General features: G+C 61.3%; 1 protein-coding gene across 3 annotated transcripts in view; it reads right to left on the bottom strand.

The window, feature by feature from the left end:
- Positions 1 to 15,118, bottom strand: part of PLEC (plectin) — a gene marked incomplete at its 5' end in the record, with an annotated part of 52,688 nt that extends 37,570 nt beyond the window's left edge. For 2 of the 3 annotated variants that reach the window (XM_080800253.1, XM_080800257.1), the window contains one exon: positions 14,929 to 15,118. In XM_080800253.1, the coding sequence (XP_080656379.1) occupies positions 14,929 to 15,118 (190 nt within the window). Of the gene's footprint in view, positions 1 to 13,365; positions 13,442 to 14,928 lie in introns of those variants that run through there. The other variant, XM_080800256.1, reaches the window with a different exon arrangement.
- Between the last annotated feature and the right edge of the window lie 1,383 nt (positions 15,119 to 16,501).

The raw sequence follows: 16,501 nt of genomic DNA, 5'->3' as shown, positions 1-16,501 counted from the left end.
CCTCCTCAGCCAGTATCCTGGCCCTGGAAGGCAAAGGCCCAGAGGCAAGAGAGGAGGGTCTGGCCAGCCCCAAAGAATGTGGAGACAGCAGGGGCAGGGGAGGAAGAGCTGGAGACAGCTGTCCCGGGGTTCACCAAGCTAGGGAGCTCCCTCAAACTACCTTGGACAAGGGCCTGGAGGCAGGAGATACGGACCACCTGTGAGGACGAAAGAAAGCAGGTTCCCAGGTCCAGCCTGTGAGAACGGAAGGCGGCCCACCCGACAACCTCAGCTTTTACCGGCCGCACGGCCCACGAGGCTTCCTCTCCGGATCCTCAGGAGGGCAAATGGTCTGACCCAGCAGCGTGGCTCTCTCATGCCTGCTAGGGCCTTATCAGGTCCCCTGGGCCAGGCACTCAGACTTTGGACATGCCAAACCATCTTGAAGCTTTCTGCAAATTCCAGGAGCCAGCTCGTGCCCTCGGTGTCCCCGGAACCTGCGTCATAGCACCACAACCAGGCCCTCCCTCCTTTCCAGCCCCTCTGGGGCAAAGCCCTCTTCATAATCCCGGAGACCAAGGAGGGATCCCTGCCCCCATCCCCACGTACCCTCGTCTTCTCTCCCGCTGCTCCCGAGACCCTACCTGCCCTCAGCATGGCGCTCCTCCCAATGGTCCCCACCAGCTTCAAACCCGTCCCCCACCCCCATGGCAGCCAGCCTTGCTTGGGCTCCCAGCAGTCGGTCCTCCGCAGGGATCAGCTGTAGGCCATGGGACAATCGTGGGACGATCAGGGAAGACCTGACCCGGTGAGACCCCACAGACTGTGTCTGTGGCAGGAGCACGGGGGCCACATCGCCCCCCGGTCACAGCCGAGAGTCCACCTCCACCTCGGGAAGCTGTGGGGCCTGGGCAGGAGAAAAGCCTCCTGCCTGGGAGGCCACGCCTTGCTGGGTGATGATGGCAGGAACTCGGCCACACCAGCCACCCTGGGCGGCTCCTGGAGGTCTAGGTCCACGACACCACCGGGCCAGGTGCCCGCCGGGGCTCCTGCAGGTGCTGGGCAAGACGGTGCCGCGGTCACCCCTTCGGGCCCCGGCCAGCTCTCTCTGTGCAGCCCCCTTCCAGAACAGCGCTGTTACCAGGCACCTGCCAGAGACTCTGGTGGGGGATCCTGGTTCCGGCCCCCACACCCCCTGCTCGGCCGTTCTCTCCCAACGACCTCTCAAACCCATCCTCACCCTCCCGCCCACTGCCTGACCACCACCCTTCTCAGCAGGCTTGTCCTGGCAGCCCCCGGAAGACCGCCGTGCACCCACCGGGTCCCGCCGGGCCCCGCTGCTGCCCCCCAGCCTGGGCTCCCTTGCTCCCCTGCAGTGTGGTAGACCCGGGCCTGCGTCCCACCGCCCGCACCCTTCTGCCAGTCCCTCCCAACAGGGAGAAGCACGCTAATGCAGACACTTGACTGGGTGGCCCCAGGCGGCTGTCTCGGCATCAGCAAAGCCCAGACCCGGACCCCCAGGCCTCGCTGTGGGGGAGAGAAGGGAGTGGTCTCTCGCTGGGCCAGGGGGAGGGGCCCCCAGGACCTCTATTAATATGGTTTTGCCTCACTGATAGGTTAAAAGAGAAAACCTGTATATGGATCCCAAAAATGCTGAGAACTCATTCGATAAAACCCAGAAGCAGCGCTGGGTTTTACAGAGTGTCCCAGTAAACCACGAAAGGCACACACTGCTTACAGTAGGCCAGACAGGCTCGCCAGGCTGTCCTCCCAGGGTCCCCCCAACCCCCGGTCCGCCAAGGACATTCTACCGTAAGACGGGGAGTGCCAAAAGGAGCAAGCCGGTGCCCCTTCAGGCCAAGAGGCCCTCGGGGCAGTGGTCAGGGAACCCTCCTAAACCCACCGCCTCCGCACGGCTTCCGCCCACCGGCCAGCGTGCGCTCCCCTCGGCACCAGGACAAACCCCACGGCCCACCCGTCAGAACCCACAAGGGAGCTCCGTGATGTGGCTGGCTTGACTTCACCTCTCAAAGACTCGCGAGGTTTCATATACGCCGGCAGCAACAACTTAGAAAAACATACGAGAAAAAAGCCTTCATCAGCAACACTAGCTATAAAGTGCTTAGAAGAAGATAAATAAAAATCCGCCAGAACTCGAGTGCGGAGCCCCCCGCCCCACCGCGCGCACAGAGACGGAGCAGGGAACTCGCGCGCCCCGGTGCGCGGGTCCAACACGCCCCAGGCTGAGCCCTGCCATTGCGATGGGCCCTGCGGCTGGCCCCTGTTCGCACCTGTTAACACGGCCTCACGTACTCACGTCTGGCATGTTCTAGACCGGCAAGGCTCTGCCGTCCGTTTGAAACGGTAACCCGGGCGCTGGGCAGGTGTCGGAGTGAGGCCCCCCGGGCCGGGCAGCAGAAGCACCAGCAGCACCTAGCAAACACCCCAGACGGCGCACTCGCTGTCTGCCTGGGAGACGGTCACCGGACGCACAGGGACCGCACCCTGGGAAGGCCCCTCCCCGGCTTCCTGTTCACTCCTCTGCCGCTTCTTTACGGAAAATCAAGCAAATACAAACATAAGTCTTGGTTTTCCTCCTTTTGGCACAAAAAGTGACGCCTCACATGTACCATCCGACCCTTCGCTGCCGTCAGCCCGTGGCACAGAGGGGAACCCCCCAAGCTGGCAGAGCCCTCGGCCCTCCCCCAGGAGCCCTGTCGCCTGCCAGGACCCCCAGGAGCACCGTCCCCTTGGGCACCATCTGACAGGCGCCGCCACTGGCCTGGTTCCCACAGTTTCCCCAACACAATCCAGAAATCCAAGTGTTGGGATTTTTGCCAATCTGATACCTAAAAAATGGTATCTTGGTGTAGATAAGGCTTGCGTTTTACACACGATTTGATTCAGAAATTCTATTTCAAAGAGTAGTCATAGGCACACCCAACAATTCAGCTACAGGACCACTCCTTGCTGCCGTCCTCATATCAAATAAACAAATAAATAATAACCTTAATGCTGTATGAGAGGGGGTTAGGTTGAATACGATATGGTTAGGGGCGCCTCGTTGTCTCAGTCGGTAGAGCGAGCGACTCTTAATCTCAGGGTCGTGAGTTTGAGCCCCACATTGGGGGCAGAGTTTACTTAGTGAAAAAAATTTTAAAATATATAGTTACCATACCAAAGAATGTTATGTTATATAATATTGTAAATAAATGTTATAGAAAGATGTCCACGTTGGAACATTAAGTAAAAAGAAGTTACACGTGTCTAAAATGCTCTATGATATCAAATTGTATAATTATAAAATTATACATACATTACATTGTACTATAAAATATCGTGCACATTTTTTCAAAACAACAAGCACAAAACAAAAAGATGTGGAGGTTTTGAGTACATCGCCTGACACTGTAGGGCATTGAACAGGGGCCTTGACAAACACGTGTTCACATCTGAATCCCTGGTGCCTTTGACCGCGACCTTACGTGGAGAGAGGGTCTCCGCAGATGTAATTAAGGATCTCAAGAGCGGATCACCTTGGATCATGGGGTGGGGGGCCAAATCCAATGAGGCAGAAACGAACAGAGCCACAAGGAGAAGCCATGTGAAGACGGGGATGCCAGCAGCCACAGCGGCTGGGAGAAGTGAGGAGGTCCCGCCAGCACCTCACTTCTGGACTTCCGGCCTCCAGAGCTGAGAAAACACGTCTGTGTTTGTTAGACCACCTGAGTGTGGCGCTCGTTACGGCAGACCCAGGAGACCAGGCGGCACTGTGTTACGGGGGGGAGTGACCAAGGCCTGAGCGTGCGGCTGTGGCTTTGGGAGTGGGCCGCGGACAGAGGCTGGAGGACTGCAAGGAGCCGGGCAGGAGAAGCCTGGACTGCCGTGGACAGACTGCGGGGAGAAACGCAGATGGCAAGCGTGTTGCTGGTGAGGACCCAGAAGGAAGGGAGGAAAGGCGATCCTTATCAAATAGTGGCAGGAAATAGGGCTGAACGGCGGCGTTCCACTGCTGGGGGGACACCAGAACTTGGGAGCGTCTTCAGCTGCGGAGATTTCCAGGTGAAGCGTGGGAGGCGTGAGCGGCTCAGAGGAGGGTTCAGGAGGAAAGACATCCGTCGTGGAAGGGACGGTTAGCGCTGGTAACCCAGGAGAGCCCCGACCTGCTCAGACTGCAAAGGATGCTAAGGCTGGGAGAGTATGTCCTGGCGGGGGACAGCCAAGGGTGACTGGACGGCCTTCCGCGGAGCAGATCAGCCGTCTGACCCACAGGTCCACTCCACCGTCTCAGCAGAAGCTAGGAAGGGAGTGGGGTCATCCAGAAAAGATCTACGGAGACCCCTCTTGTCTAAGGACATGGGACCCGTGCCATACACAGGAGACCCACAGGTTTATGAGAATGTCAGACCAGCGGAGACACCACCAGCTTGGACTGGACAGAACACAGCACAGAGGAAAGGCATTAGGAATCTGGGATTCCTGGGAAGTAGGCTGGCAGGGCTACCCAGCTTCAACCCTTCAGGGAAAAGGAGACAGGGCTCCCCGAGCAGAGCCTTGGGGCCTGAGCGGAAGGCCAGAGCACAGAGCATCACGCCACCGCCGGAGGAGTAAGGAATTTGCCCTGCAGGTTTCAAACCTGCTGGGACCTCAAGGCCCTGATCACTGCCTAGTTCCCCCCTTGGAAAGGGGGTGTCTAGTCTGTGCCTGTCCCACCATTGTATTCTGGAGTCTCGGACTGGCTCACTACTTTCTCAGGTCCACCCGCAGACAGGAATTCTGCCCCAAGGGCCTCACCCAGTCCTGATTTGGACACTTTGGACAAGATGTGGGGCTTTTGAGCTGCTGAAACTTAGATGAGGTTTTGAACTTGAGTTGATGCTGTAATGGGCTGATGCTTTGGGGGACGGTGGGAAGGGGTGAATGTATTTTGCATGTGACAAACATGAGTTTTAGGAGGCCAGAGGGCAGACAGCTGTGGTCTGAATGGCTGTCCCCCAAATCTGTGTCCACCTCCAAATCCCAGAGCCCACAGTGTTCTCTTATTCAGAAAAAGGGTCTTTGCAGTTATAATTCAGAATCTTCAGATAAGATCATCCTGGATCACTCAGGGAGGCTCTAAATCCAGTGACAAAGAGCCTTACAAGAGACAGAAGACACAGGGAGGAGACCGTGTTGAAGACGGAGCCGTAGTCACTCACCAGGGAAGGCCCATGGCCACCGGGCGCTGGGGCAGGAGCGGCCCTACAGCCCCTGGAACAGTGGGAGGTGCCGCGGTGCTGTCTGAGGCAGCGACCCAGGAGAGGGTGTTCTTGGGGCCGGCTCTATCCCACAGCCAAGCATGAGCCGTCCTAGTAATGACCACAGTCAAGCTCAGTCGCGTCCCTCAAGGCTCACTCCAGCCCTATGAGCTTCCCGCGCAGCCCTTCACTTAACGAGAAAGGAGAAAAAAGGGGACGTTTCAGAAGTTCAAAATGCACATTCATTTCAAAATGGAAACAGGGGCACCTGGGGGGCTCAGTGGGTTAAAGCCTCTGCCTTCGGCTCAGGTCATGATCTCAGGGTCCTGGGATCGAGCCCCGCATCGGGCTCTCTGCTCCGCGGGGAGCCCGCTTCCTCCTCTCTCTCTCCCTGCCTCTCTGCCTACTTGTGAGCTCTCTGTCAAATAAATAAATAAAATCTTTAAAAAAATTTAAAAAAACAGAGAAGAGAAGACTCTAAGAGCCCCACACCCAGAGACACCTGCTGTGGACACTGTTCTCTGGCCTCCCACCAGCTGCCCCACACCTGCCCCCTGAGGCCCGCACTTCCGGCCCCGCACATGGGTCCCAGAGGGCCGCCCCTCCCCCAATGTTCCGGGCACGAGCCCGCCTGAACCCAGACTCCAGACCAGCTACGCCAGACGTACTTCTATGGCATTCCTTGCCTGCAGAATTGGCCCTGCCCCCACTCCAGGAACCAGGGTGGGCAGCAGAGTGTCCCCCCTCCTCTTCCTGGCCCCACATCCCTTTTGCCTCAGGACAGCAGTAAAGGTCCCTGCCAAGGGCTGACCACCCACGGGGACAACCCCTCTCCTAAATCACGACCCAAGCACCCCCAGAGGAGAGGAAGGGAGGAGAGGGGAGCACCCAGGCCTCCAGGCTCCTGTCCCATGGCTTCTGGATGGGCAGTCTCTTCCCATCACCTGAGAATGAGTTCCTGATCTCCCCTTCACCCGGCCCACCAGCAACCTGGGCCCCCCCAAATGACCCAGCGCCTGCCCCCACTTGGGTCCCCAACCTCGTGCCCCACAGCATCGGCTCCCCCGCCCACGGCTGCCTGTCCACAGCTGGTCTACAAGTGGCCCCCACCTGACCACTGCTCCCCAGCCTCCTCGAGCCCCTTCTGAAGGCACCCAGACCCCGCCCCCCTCCTGCCAGCTCCCCTCGGGCTTTATGGGGAAACCGAGGCTAGGAGGCAGCATCACCCACACCTTGCTATACTCTAAGGCCTGACGGTCCCAGCCCCTGCTCACCCCACAGGCCCTCGGTGGCAAGGGGCGGTCACATTCAGCCCCCAGCACGGGCAGATAGGTCAAGGAGAGAGACGGCCCAGCTCTCGGCAATGCCCATCCCCCCGATGGCCACAGGAGCCCCTCCAGGCCAAGGCCACCCCTGCCCCAGGGACCTCAGGCCAGCGTTTCACCTGCGTGCCGGCACTCTGTCCTGGAGGGCCCCCTCCCTCCCACAGTGTTGGACACCCTCCAGCTCTGCACCCCTCTTCTTCCGCGAACATCACCCTCAGCACCTCCAACCTGACTACACCTTCAAACAGGTCTCACCAAGGTCCCCAGGGTCCCTTATCACCGAGGGCCAGGCCCTCTTGGAGCCTTGTCCCGCTCAGGTGGCCCTCTTCCAGTCTGTCACCCCTTCCCATTCACTGGGCTGCCGGGACAGTGTGCCGTGGCTCTGCCCCTGCTTCCCCTGGCCGGCATCCCCAGCTGCCCCAAGGCTCAGAGGTGGGCCTCCTCCCTTCCTCATGAGGATCCCAAAGTACGGCCCCAGACGGGCCTCCCTCAACTCATCCAGCCTTTTCTGGCATCCGGGGGTCTCCACAGGCTCGCTCATCTCCAACTCGCAAACCTAAAGCAAACTCCCGCTGTCCCGCCTTCCCTGCTGGAGAGAAGGCCGCCGCGTCCCCGGCTCCCACCCTGCCTTCTGCCACCACCAGGCCTCTCCCCTCGGCACCTGCTCTGGGGGCACCGGGCAACTGATTGGGACCAGGAGACCCACGAGGGTCCGGCTCGGGGTCCACTTCTCCCTCCCACTCACTCACTCGTTTCTGAGTGATTCTGTCTTGCGGCAGAGGAGCCGCGGGACACAGACCCTGCCCTCAGGAAGCTGAGTTTGGTGGGAAAGGAGATACGTAAAATCCTCTCGGTCACCCACGGATGCAAGTCCGAAGCCTGAGCACGACCGCCCCAGTCTCCTGCACACCCCAGCCCGAAACAAAGTCCAGATAAAGAGGCAGATGTTAGAAAACAAACACACCAGAACTGGAAGACGCTCTCAGCAAACATTTTTTACAAAACAAGAGCGTCCTGAGCGGACATGAAACTCAGAGGTCACAAAATAAAAGAGGAAAGTTTTCGAGTTGATACGGATGAAGACAGAGACAGGATGAAATGACAGGCGACCCGACGGGTGTGTCGTGTGAGAAGTCAAGACAGCAACTGGGAACACGGGGCCTTTTAAGAAGCTAAGAAGCTATTTCCATGATCTCAATGCTGGTCACAAGGAAACTGTGAAATTTAAGGAAGCGACGTGTGTATAATTTGCATGCTTTTCTGTAGAAATGTTATATTTCAATAGAACGCTTACTTACCAAAGGTAACAAACTGGGAGAAAGTTTGAAACGTATATAACGAATAAGGAAGTTAATACTCATAATACGTAAAGAGCTCTTTTTTTTAAAGGCTTTTTAAAAAGATGTATTTATTTATTTTAGACAGAGAGAGTGAGCGAGCAGAGAGAGGGCAGAAGGAGAAGCAGAGAAGCAGACACCGCACCGAGCACAGAGCCGGACCCGGGGCTCAATCCCAGGACCCTGAGATCATGACCTGAGCCAAAACCAAGAGCCCAAGAGACAGAGGCTTAACCGACTGTGCCTCCCAGGCACTTCTGTAAAGAGCACTTATAATTCAAAGAGAAACACATCATACAGAAAAATTAACAGTGCTTTTTTCTTTTCAAACCTGATCTCTACCTGCCTCTCTCCTAGATCTGAACAAGGGTTTTGAGTAGGCAACTTATAAAAGAAGAAAAGTGAAATTAGCCGAGAACTACAAAACGATGCTTTTATTTACTGATCAAAGAATGTGAATTAAAGCAGTTTGGATTTTCTCATCAATCAGTGGGCAAAGATCTGGAGAACGCATGTGTCTTGTATCTGCCGCGCTCACCTATGCCAGAGCGCAGCCTAGAAATACAATCATGTTTAACGACGAGCCCAAATGTCCATGTAAAGGGACGAGAGAAATAAACGGTGGTGCTTCCGTGTAATGGGGTATTCAGGGCCCATGAAAAAGCATCAGGGAAAAAACCATGAGGGGAACTAAGCGCATTCCTTGGGAAAAGAACAATCATTCCGACAAATGGCGTTGGGACAACTGACATCCGTGTGCAAGAGAGCGAAGCTGGACCCTTAACTCTCACGCCAAAATTCACTCAAAACAGATCAAAGAGGGGCGCCTGGGGGGCTCAGTGGGTTAAGTCTCTGTATTCGGTTCAGGTCATGATCTCAGGGTCCTGCGGTGGGGCCCCGCGTCAGGCTCTCTGCTCAGCGGGGAGCCTGCTTCCCCCTCTCTCTCTGCCTGCCTCTCTGCCTACTTGTGATCTCTGTCTGTCCAATAAATAAATAAGTAAATCTAAACAAACAAACAAAAAAGCAGATCAAAGACCTAAATGTAAGGCCTAAACTATAAAACTCCTGGAAGCAACCGTAGGCATAAATCTTGACTTTGGAGGAAACAATAGTTTCTTAGATATGATGCCAAAAGCACAAGCAAAAAAAAAAAAAAAAAAAAAAAAATCAACTAGACTCATCGCAATTAAAAACTTTTCACTTCTAAGGACACCTCGAGGAAGGTACAAAGACATCCCACAGAATTGGAAACTTTTTGCAAATCCTGTATCTGGTAAGGGACATGTATCTATAATACATAAAGAACACCTACAACTCAACAATAAAAAGATAAAGACCCAACTCAAAAACAGACAAAGGATCTGGATAGATGTTTCTCAGAAGATGGTACGCAAATGACCAATAAGCTCTCGACGTTGACAGCCATCAGGAAATGGAAAGCGAAGTCACAGTGAGATCCTCCCTCTGCCCACCAGGACTGAATGTCTGTACTCAGAGAGGCAGGTAAGCCCAAGTGTTGACGAGGATGTGGAGAAATGGGAAGGCTCGCACACCATTGTGAGGAATGCGGGACTGGGCAGCTGCTGCGGAAAACAGCCTGGCAGCTCTTCCAACAGTTAAACATAGAGTTCCCACGTGACCCAGCAATCACACTCCCTGGTGTCCACCCAGGAGACATGAGGACACCGGTCCGCACAAACACCCGCACACAGATGTCCACGGCGGTGTTATCCGTAATGGCCAAAAGAAGTCCCGGATGTCCATGAGCTGACGCACAGAGAACAAAGCATGTGCATCCGTGCCGTGGGCTATGATTCCGGCGTGGAAGGAACGACGTCCCTCACACACTCCCACACAGACGAACCTTGGAAACATCACGCTAAATAAAAGAGGCCAGATACAAGATGGTTTGATTCCACTGATACAAAACGTCCAGAACAGGCAAATCCTTAGAGACCGAATGTAGACCAGGGTTTGCCAGGGGCCGGGGGATGTCAGTGTTCTGGAATTAACTATGCTGGTGGTTTCACGAGTCTATTAATATGCTGAAAACCACTGCTCTCCCCACCCCCATATACACGGGTGCATGCGCACGCACGCGCGCGCACACACACACACACACACACACATGCTGTGGTCCCCCCAGCCAGTGAGACTGGGGGCCAGGGGTGTGACCATAACTGTTTCCTTTTATGTAGTTCCATAATGTGGTCATTGTTTGTCTCATTTTCTTCGATCGCACTGTACTGGGGACAGAAGACCACAGCCCTAGAGTCCTCTCCAAAGAGCCCGACTACCTGCCAGCCCCGCCCCTGCAGCTGAGCTCCGGTCGCCAAAGACGACGCCCTGTGCCGACCACCCACTCGCCCCGCGAGCACCCTGCAGATACCGTGAGGGCCTGGGGCAGTGCGGGGAACACAGATGACCCCGCGTAGAGTCCAGGCCCTGGGAAAAGTGGGACAGGGGAGGAGGGTGTCAGGCATGACGCCGGCCCCGCCAGGGAGCAGGGAAGCCCCTCCAGCTGAGTCTCGAGGAAAGCACAAGATACACGCTGGGCCCGTGCCCGGCAGACGCACAGACAGCTCCCCCCACCCCAGGGCCTCTCTGGACCCGCCTTCTCCCCAGGCTCATGCAGCCTCCCTACCCCAACCCCCCTGCCTGGAAGCCCTGCTCCCACCAACCCCACCCAGACCCCCAAAGCGACGTCATCAGAACCCTGACGTGCTGCTTTCGGACCCACATGGACTCTGGGGCCACCCTGCTCCTGGCCCCATGGGACAACCTTGAAGGCTCCACCCCGGCCGCCCAGGCCCTCCTGGCGAGCCCCAGTCCCCCCTAATCCCACAGACAGGCCTCTGGCCCTGTGCACACAGCACCACGGGGGACTTGGGCTGCCCCTCTACCAGCACCCTTACCCCACTCACCTGGCCCACCTGGGTTCTCCCTCACCCAAAGCCTCCCTGCCCTCCCACAGCCAGCCTCGGAGTCGCTCTAGGCCAGGCTCTGGGGAACCGGGACTCAGGAGAGCCCTTGCAGCCCCCCTCCCTCGGGGCACCCAGAGCTCTCCCACCGCAGACCCAGTGGCTCCAGCTCCAGGAATGTGCCCTGGAGAGAAGGCAGGGGGGATGGGCAGGGGTGAGGGCTCAGGCTGACAGGAAACTGAGAATGTTCTGGGAGGAGCAGTGACCGTGAAGGGAGGATTGGGGATTTCCAGGGGGAGAGCCCGGGAATGAATGACGTGTCCGGGGTGAGGTCTGGGGCTCTGTGGGGGGAGGGGATCGCTGGCGGCAGGGACTGAGTGGCTGGACTTTGGAAGGGCCACTGGGGAAGGGGCGTCTCATGTGTGGGGCTGGGAGGGTGAGAGCGAGCTTGGGCTAGAGACGGGGAGGCAGAAGCCAGAGCGCTTGGTGGGCCCAGCGAGGGACCAGCAGTGCTTGGACATGGCTGAGGGCAGTCCCCCAGGCAGAGCTGAAAAGTGCTGTGCTGGGACCCAAGAGAGGGGGGCTCGGCCTCCCCATCTGCACACTGGCTGGCATCAGGGGCCACCCCTTCCCTCCCTCCCTCACTGGGAGCCCTCCACCTCCAGGGACAGGGTGGACCAGGGCCTGGGTCCTCTGGTAAGTCCAAGGCATGCACAGTGGTCAGGCCTGCCCTATCGCCCAGCCACCTATGGCCTTCTCTAGGCTCCTCCTGGACTTGGCAGTGGCCCTGGGCTGGCTACAGGCACCAACCTAGCCCCTTACTCAAAGGAGCTAAGGAGTCCTGGGGGTGCCTGGTATGACCCAGAAGCCGTCCGATGCCCAGGCCCGTGTGGGAAGCCCCCAGCACTCGCTCTCCTACTAAGCCATGGCCAGCTGCCAGTGCCACCCGACCAGAGAGCTGGGCCACGGCCCCGGCGAGTCCACGCTGTGCACCCTCGGGCCAGAAGCAGGCTCGAGTCGCCGACTGCCCTCTTGTCAGCCTCCAGCCACCACGCCCAGGAGGTGGACACGGGCCAAGACAGCCCAGTGTGTCCAACACCAAGCCTGGGATCCAAGGAGGCTGGGTTGGGGAGGGCAGGCACCCAGACAGGAAAACCCCCAGGGACCTGTCAGATCTCACTCCTGGGAGGCAGGCCTCCAACCCAGGGAGTAGAGGGAACACGGCTACTCTGGTCAGGATGCTTCACCCGGATGCCCTGGACAGGATCTGGACCAACCCGATCACACCAAGGAAGATTCTGGAACAAACCACTAGGTATTCTGTGTATCTTGCGTAGGTGTCCCTACTTCAAACAGGGTGACCACTTCATAAACAGTTCTGTCCTGGGGTGTGCCAGGAGAGCTGTGGCCCACGTGGGCAGCTGCTTCCTTGCCCAGGACCCACCCAGATGAACCCTCGAAGGCCAGGCCAGCTCTGGGAGCTAAGAGCAGCAGGCCTGCCCTCTCTGGACCTAGACTCCCTCCCTCAGGAGCCCATCACCCCAGGAGCATCTCTGTGAGGACCGGGCCAACAGGGTGGCCACAGCACGGGCAGGAGACTGCACAGCAAAGCCAGAGATCAAGCAGAAGCTCTTTGGGGAGGGGGACCTGGCAGGGACAAGCCCTAGGCGCTCTGCAACCTTTCCCTGCCTGGGGGAGGTCAGTGGGCAGAGAGCAAGGTGAGGCCCTAGCAGGAGCTCTCCCTGAGCTGCCCTTGGGGGCCGAGCCAGCCACGCGGAGCTGGAAACAGCTCTGGTCAGCTCTGCCCGGGCCCCCGCCTCGACCCTCTGCAGCAGCTCACTCACCCAGCCCTGAGCCTGTGCGGGCCAGGAGCCAGGGCTGTGTGTGCCCGCAGGGGACAGCACTGAGGGCCTGGGCAGCCCCGAGGCCCCAGGGGGCCCCTGCAGCAGGCCAGGGGCTCTGTCAAAGTCAGAGAATCAGCTCTTCTGAATAGGAAAGGAAGGTTGCCCTGTCTTCCCCAGCCCAGGGCTGCCTACCCCTGGGGGTCAGAGAAGGGGAGTGAGGAGGTCCCTGCCAAGGGAGGGTGGCAGCCTAGGTGAGGGCCCATTTGGGGATGTGAGGAGAGGCCACAAGTATGCGACCCACTGCCAGGTGTGGCCGCGCGGCGGCGGCCCCCACCCCACGGGGGAGGCACCCTGCTGAGGGGCGCAGGAGGCCTCGGCCTTGACCCACCTGTCTGCTGGGCACCGGCTGGGGACACTGGACCCCGGCACCGCGAGCCTCCGACCGCGGAGCGGCCCACCCCACCACCCTCGCCGCTCCATGCCCTATTAAGGGCATGACTGCGGGGGCTCCGCCGGGCGCTCCCGCCTCTCCCGGGGGCGCCGCAGCCGCGGGGGGTCGAGCGGGGCCGGCGAGGCGGCGGGCTGGGCTGTGCCCGGGGCCGCGATCGGAGCGGCCACGGCGGACAGGCGGTCAGAGGCCCGGCCGTCAGGCTGGAGGACCCGCCAGGGCCCGGCCGGACGGCAGGTCGCCCTCACGGTGCGCGGGGCCGGCGGCGCCGTACCTTTGTACTTCTCCCGCACCTCCTCGTAGGCCTGGATGAAGTCCAGCTCGTCGGGCGGCGGGCCCGGGGGCGGCGGGGCGGCCATGCCTGGGCGCGGGGCGCGGCGGCGCGGAGCGGCCTCCAGACCCGGCGGCCACCGGCCCCGCGGCCGCGCGCCGCTTAAAGGGGCGGCCCGCCCCGCCCCCCGCACCCAGGATGCCCCACGGGCGGGGCGGGGCCGGGCGAGCGGCCAGGGGGCCGGGGCCGCGCGGGGCCGGCAGGGCAGGCTCCCGGCCGCCGCCCCCCTCCCGCCCCCCCCAACCCCGCCGGCCCCGACGTCCCCGGCGACCTCACCTGGCCGCCCCCGGGCGCGCCCGTCCCTCCTCCCCGCGCCGCTCCCGAGACGCCTCCCGCCGCTGGAGACCAGAGCTGGTGGCTTGGATATAAAAAGAGCCTCAAAGCACAAAAAATTTTAGTCTAAAAGGACTAAAATAGGCAATGCGCAGCCAAAAGAAAAAAGATTGGGTGAAACTGAAAGATTCTTTCCCGCCCACGAAATGGGCAAAGCCCCCCCGTGTCCTCCTTTGCGGGCCGCAGACTCCGCGGCCCACGCCCCGCCACTGCCCTCGGCCCCGACGGCAGCCTCCTCGCCCGGGGAGCGCTGCGGCCCCCACCCCGCGGCGGGGGCGGACGCCGAAGACGGAGCGCGGTGCGGAAGGACACTCGTGATCCGCCTTCACGGAGGTAAAAATCCTCCTTCCAGACCCGTATGTGACGCCCACAGAGCCTCACGGCGTCCCGCGCCTCCGCGCCGCTGCCGGCCTCCCACCCACGGAGCCCCTCGCCGCCCAGCTGCTGGCCTTGCAGGCCTCTGGCCACCTGCCTCAGTGTCGCCCCGGCCTCCTGCAGGGGCCAGGCCTGCCCTCCACATGCCTCACTCTGTCCTGGGGGGAATGGGGTCAGCCCGCCGCAGCCCGCGCCAGCGAACCCTCAGCCGGCCCTTCCCCCTCCCGCCACAGCCTGCCTGATGGCCTCCAGCCCTGGGTCACCCACTTCCCAGGGGCAGGGGCCGTCCCCAGCTGCCCCGCCCTACACTCTCAGGGGCCTCCGGCCGGGCCCTTCCCGTCCTCCACTGCAGGGCAGCGGCTGGAGGCCAAGGCAGGCCCCCGGCCCACGGAGGCCCCGCAGCTCTAGCCAACCGGGGCCCCCTCCCCTCCGGCTCCTGCGAGCTCCCCCCGCGCTGCCGGGGGTGGCGGCCGAGAGCAAGGGGCCTGGGAGGTGGCCCTGCCCCAGAAGCCCCAGAAAGTATCATGGCATCTGGGCACCGGCTCCTGGTCATGAGGCCCATGATGGCGCCGCCAGACCCGACTCAACCTCGGGCTCCGGCGCGGGCCTCCTGCGGCGGACGGGCGGGGGCCAGCAGGTGGCGCTGTGCGGCCCGCGGTCACCTGCCCCCGAGGAGCCGGCGGGGGACCGGCGCAGCGGGGCTCCCACCCCCGACACCTGCGGGGAGCCGCCGGCAGGTGCTCAGTCAGCAAGCGGGCGCCAGGGTCCGAACTGGACCGACGAGGCCCACGGCGTTACCTGCAATGCGGATGACGGCCCGCTCGGCGGGGTCCAGCACGCCCCCATTGCCCCCGGAGCCCCCTCCGCTTCGCCGGGTCCTCTGTGTCTTCCCCAGGTTCCAGGGCAGTGTGTCCCCAGGGCTGGGAGAGCTGCTGCCTCCGTTGGCATCTTCAGCCACCGGCCGCCCCTCGTGGTCCTCGCCTGACATGGCCTCCTGGAGAGGGAGCAGGAGCGGGTCACACTTCTGGGCTTAGGGGGTTACTGCACACCAACCGCCACTTCCTTCATCTGGACATTGACCACACCCTTCACACTCTAACCAGCTGGACACCGACCCCCACTCCCCTCCTGGGTCCCACTGCACACGTACTGACCCCCCAACCCAGACACTGACAACTCTCTGCTCCCATCCACAACTGGCCTCACTCCCTCCAGCTCACCCTGGGGACACCCACACAAAGACACCCCTCCCCCCAACACTGACCTCACTCCCTTGTCTATCGCCAGGACACTGGCCCCTCCACACTGTCGGCCCCGGGGCTCACGCCATCACTCAGAAACCAGCCCCCACTGGCTGCGTCCCAAACCTGCACGTCCCCTGAAAACCTCTGATCGGCAGGCCAGCCGCACCATCAGGGAGCCCTGACCGCACTCCCTGCCCTCACCCCGCCAACAGGGAAGGGTCCCGGCCCCATCCGCCGGACACCGGCGCTCTACCTCCGAGCCGTGTCAGCCTCTAGGACCCGACCGCCTTTCCCCACCCCCAGCTCCGCGCAGTCCCACCTTGCTCTCCGCAGTGAAGGCCTGTGAGCGTCGGGAGCCGCAGCGGCGTGGGCGGAGCTCGGGCCTCCCCTCCTGCCCCAGCCCAGAGCCTCACGCGCACCCGCACCGCCGGCGCTGCCGGGGCACACGCACACCCACGCGTGACCGCTCTTCAGCTCCGGGTCCCCAAGAGCGCTGGCGTGCGGGAGGTGAATGGGGCTCTGTCCCGGCAGGGCCGGGTGGAGTGGGGGGCACAATGTGGACTCTGTGCCTCCGCCCTGGGGCTAAGCGCCGGCGAGGAGACAGCGGGCACCGGAGCTGGGGGCCACCCCGCCCCGCCTACCCCCTCCCCCGCCCCCCCCGGCTCCTCCACCCGCACCTCTGCTCCAGTCCCCCCGCCCCGCACGCCGCTGTCACCGCGCCTCCCCAGCAGCCTTTCCTGCCCACACTCCGGGCACCGCCCGTCCAGTTCCGCAGTGCCGGGCGCGCAGAGGTGGTGTCCTCCGCAGGGAGGATGGGCCGCGACGCAGCCCCTAGTTCCGGGACGCCCGAGGCCGCAGCGCCCCCAACCCCGCCCCGCAGCTCCCGCAAGCCGCGCGCCTGTCCATCCCCAGCCGGGTCCTACGTGCCTGGTGGCTCAGCTCGGCTAGGCTCGGTCGCCGCCGCGGGACTGCTGGGCGGGGAGAGCCGCGGAGGCTGCGCAGGCGGGGCGAGCCCGGAGCCCCGCCCCGGCCCCAACCGAGCGCCGCCTGTGCGGTCGCCGCGCCCGGGTGCGCGCGGGGCCGGGGCCTCCCGGAGGCGACGGGCCGGAGCGCGCGTTCTGCTCGGC

This window comes from Martes martes, assembly GCF_963455335.1.
Source record: "Martes martes genome assembly, chromosome: 4".
NCBI lineage: Eukaryota > Metazoa > Chordata > Mammalia > Carnivora > Mustelidae > Martes > Martes martes.
Note: the sequence above shows the minus strand (reverse complement) of the source record. Positions and strands in the feature narration are given on the sequence as shown.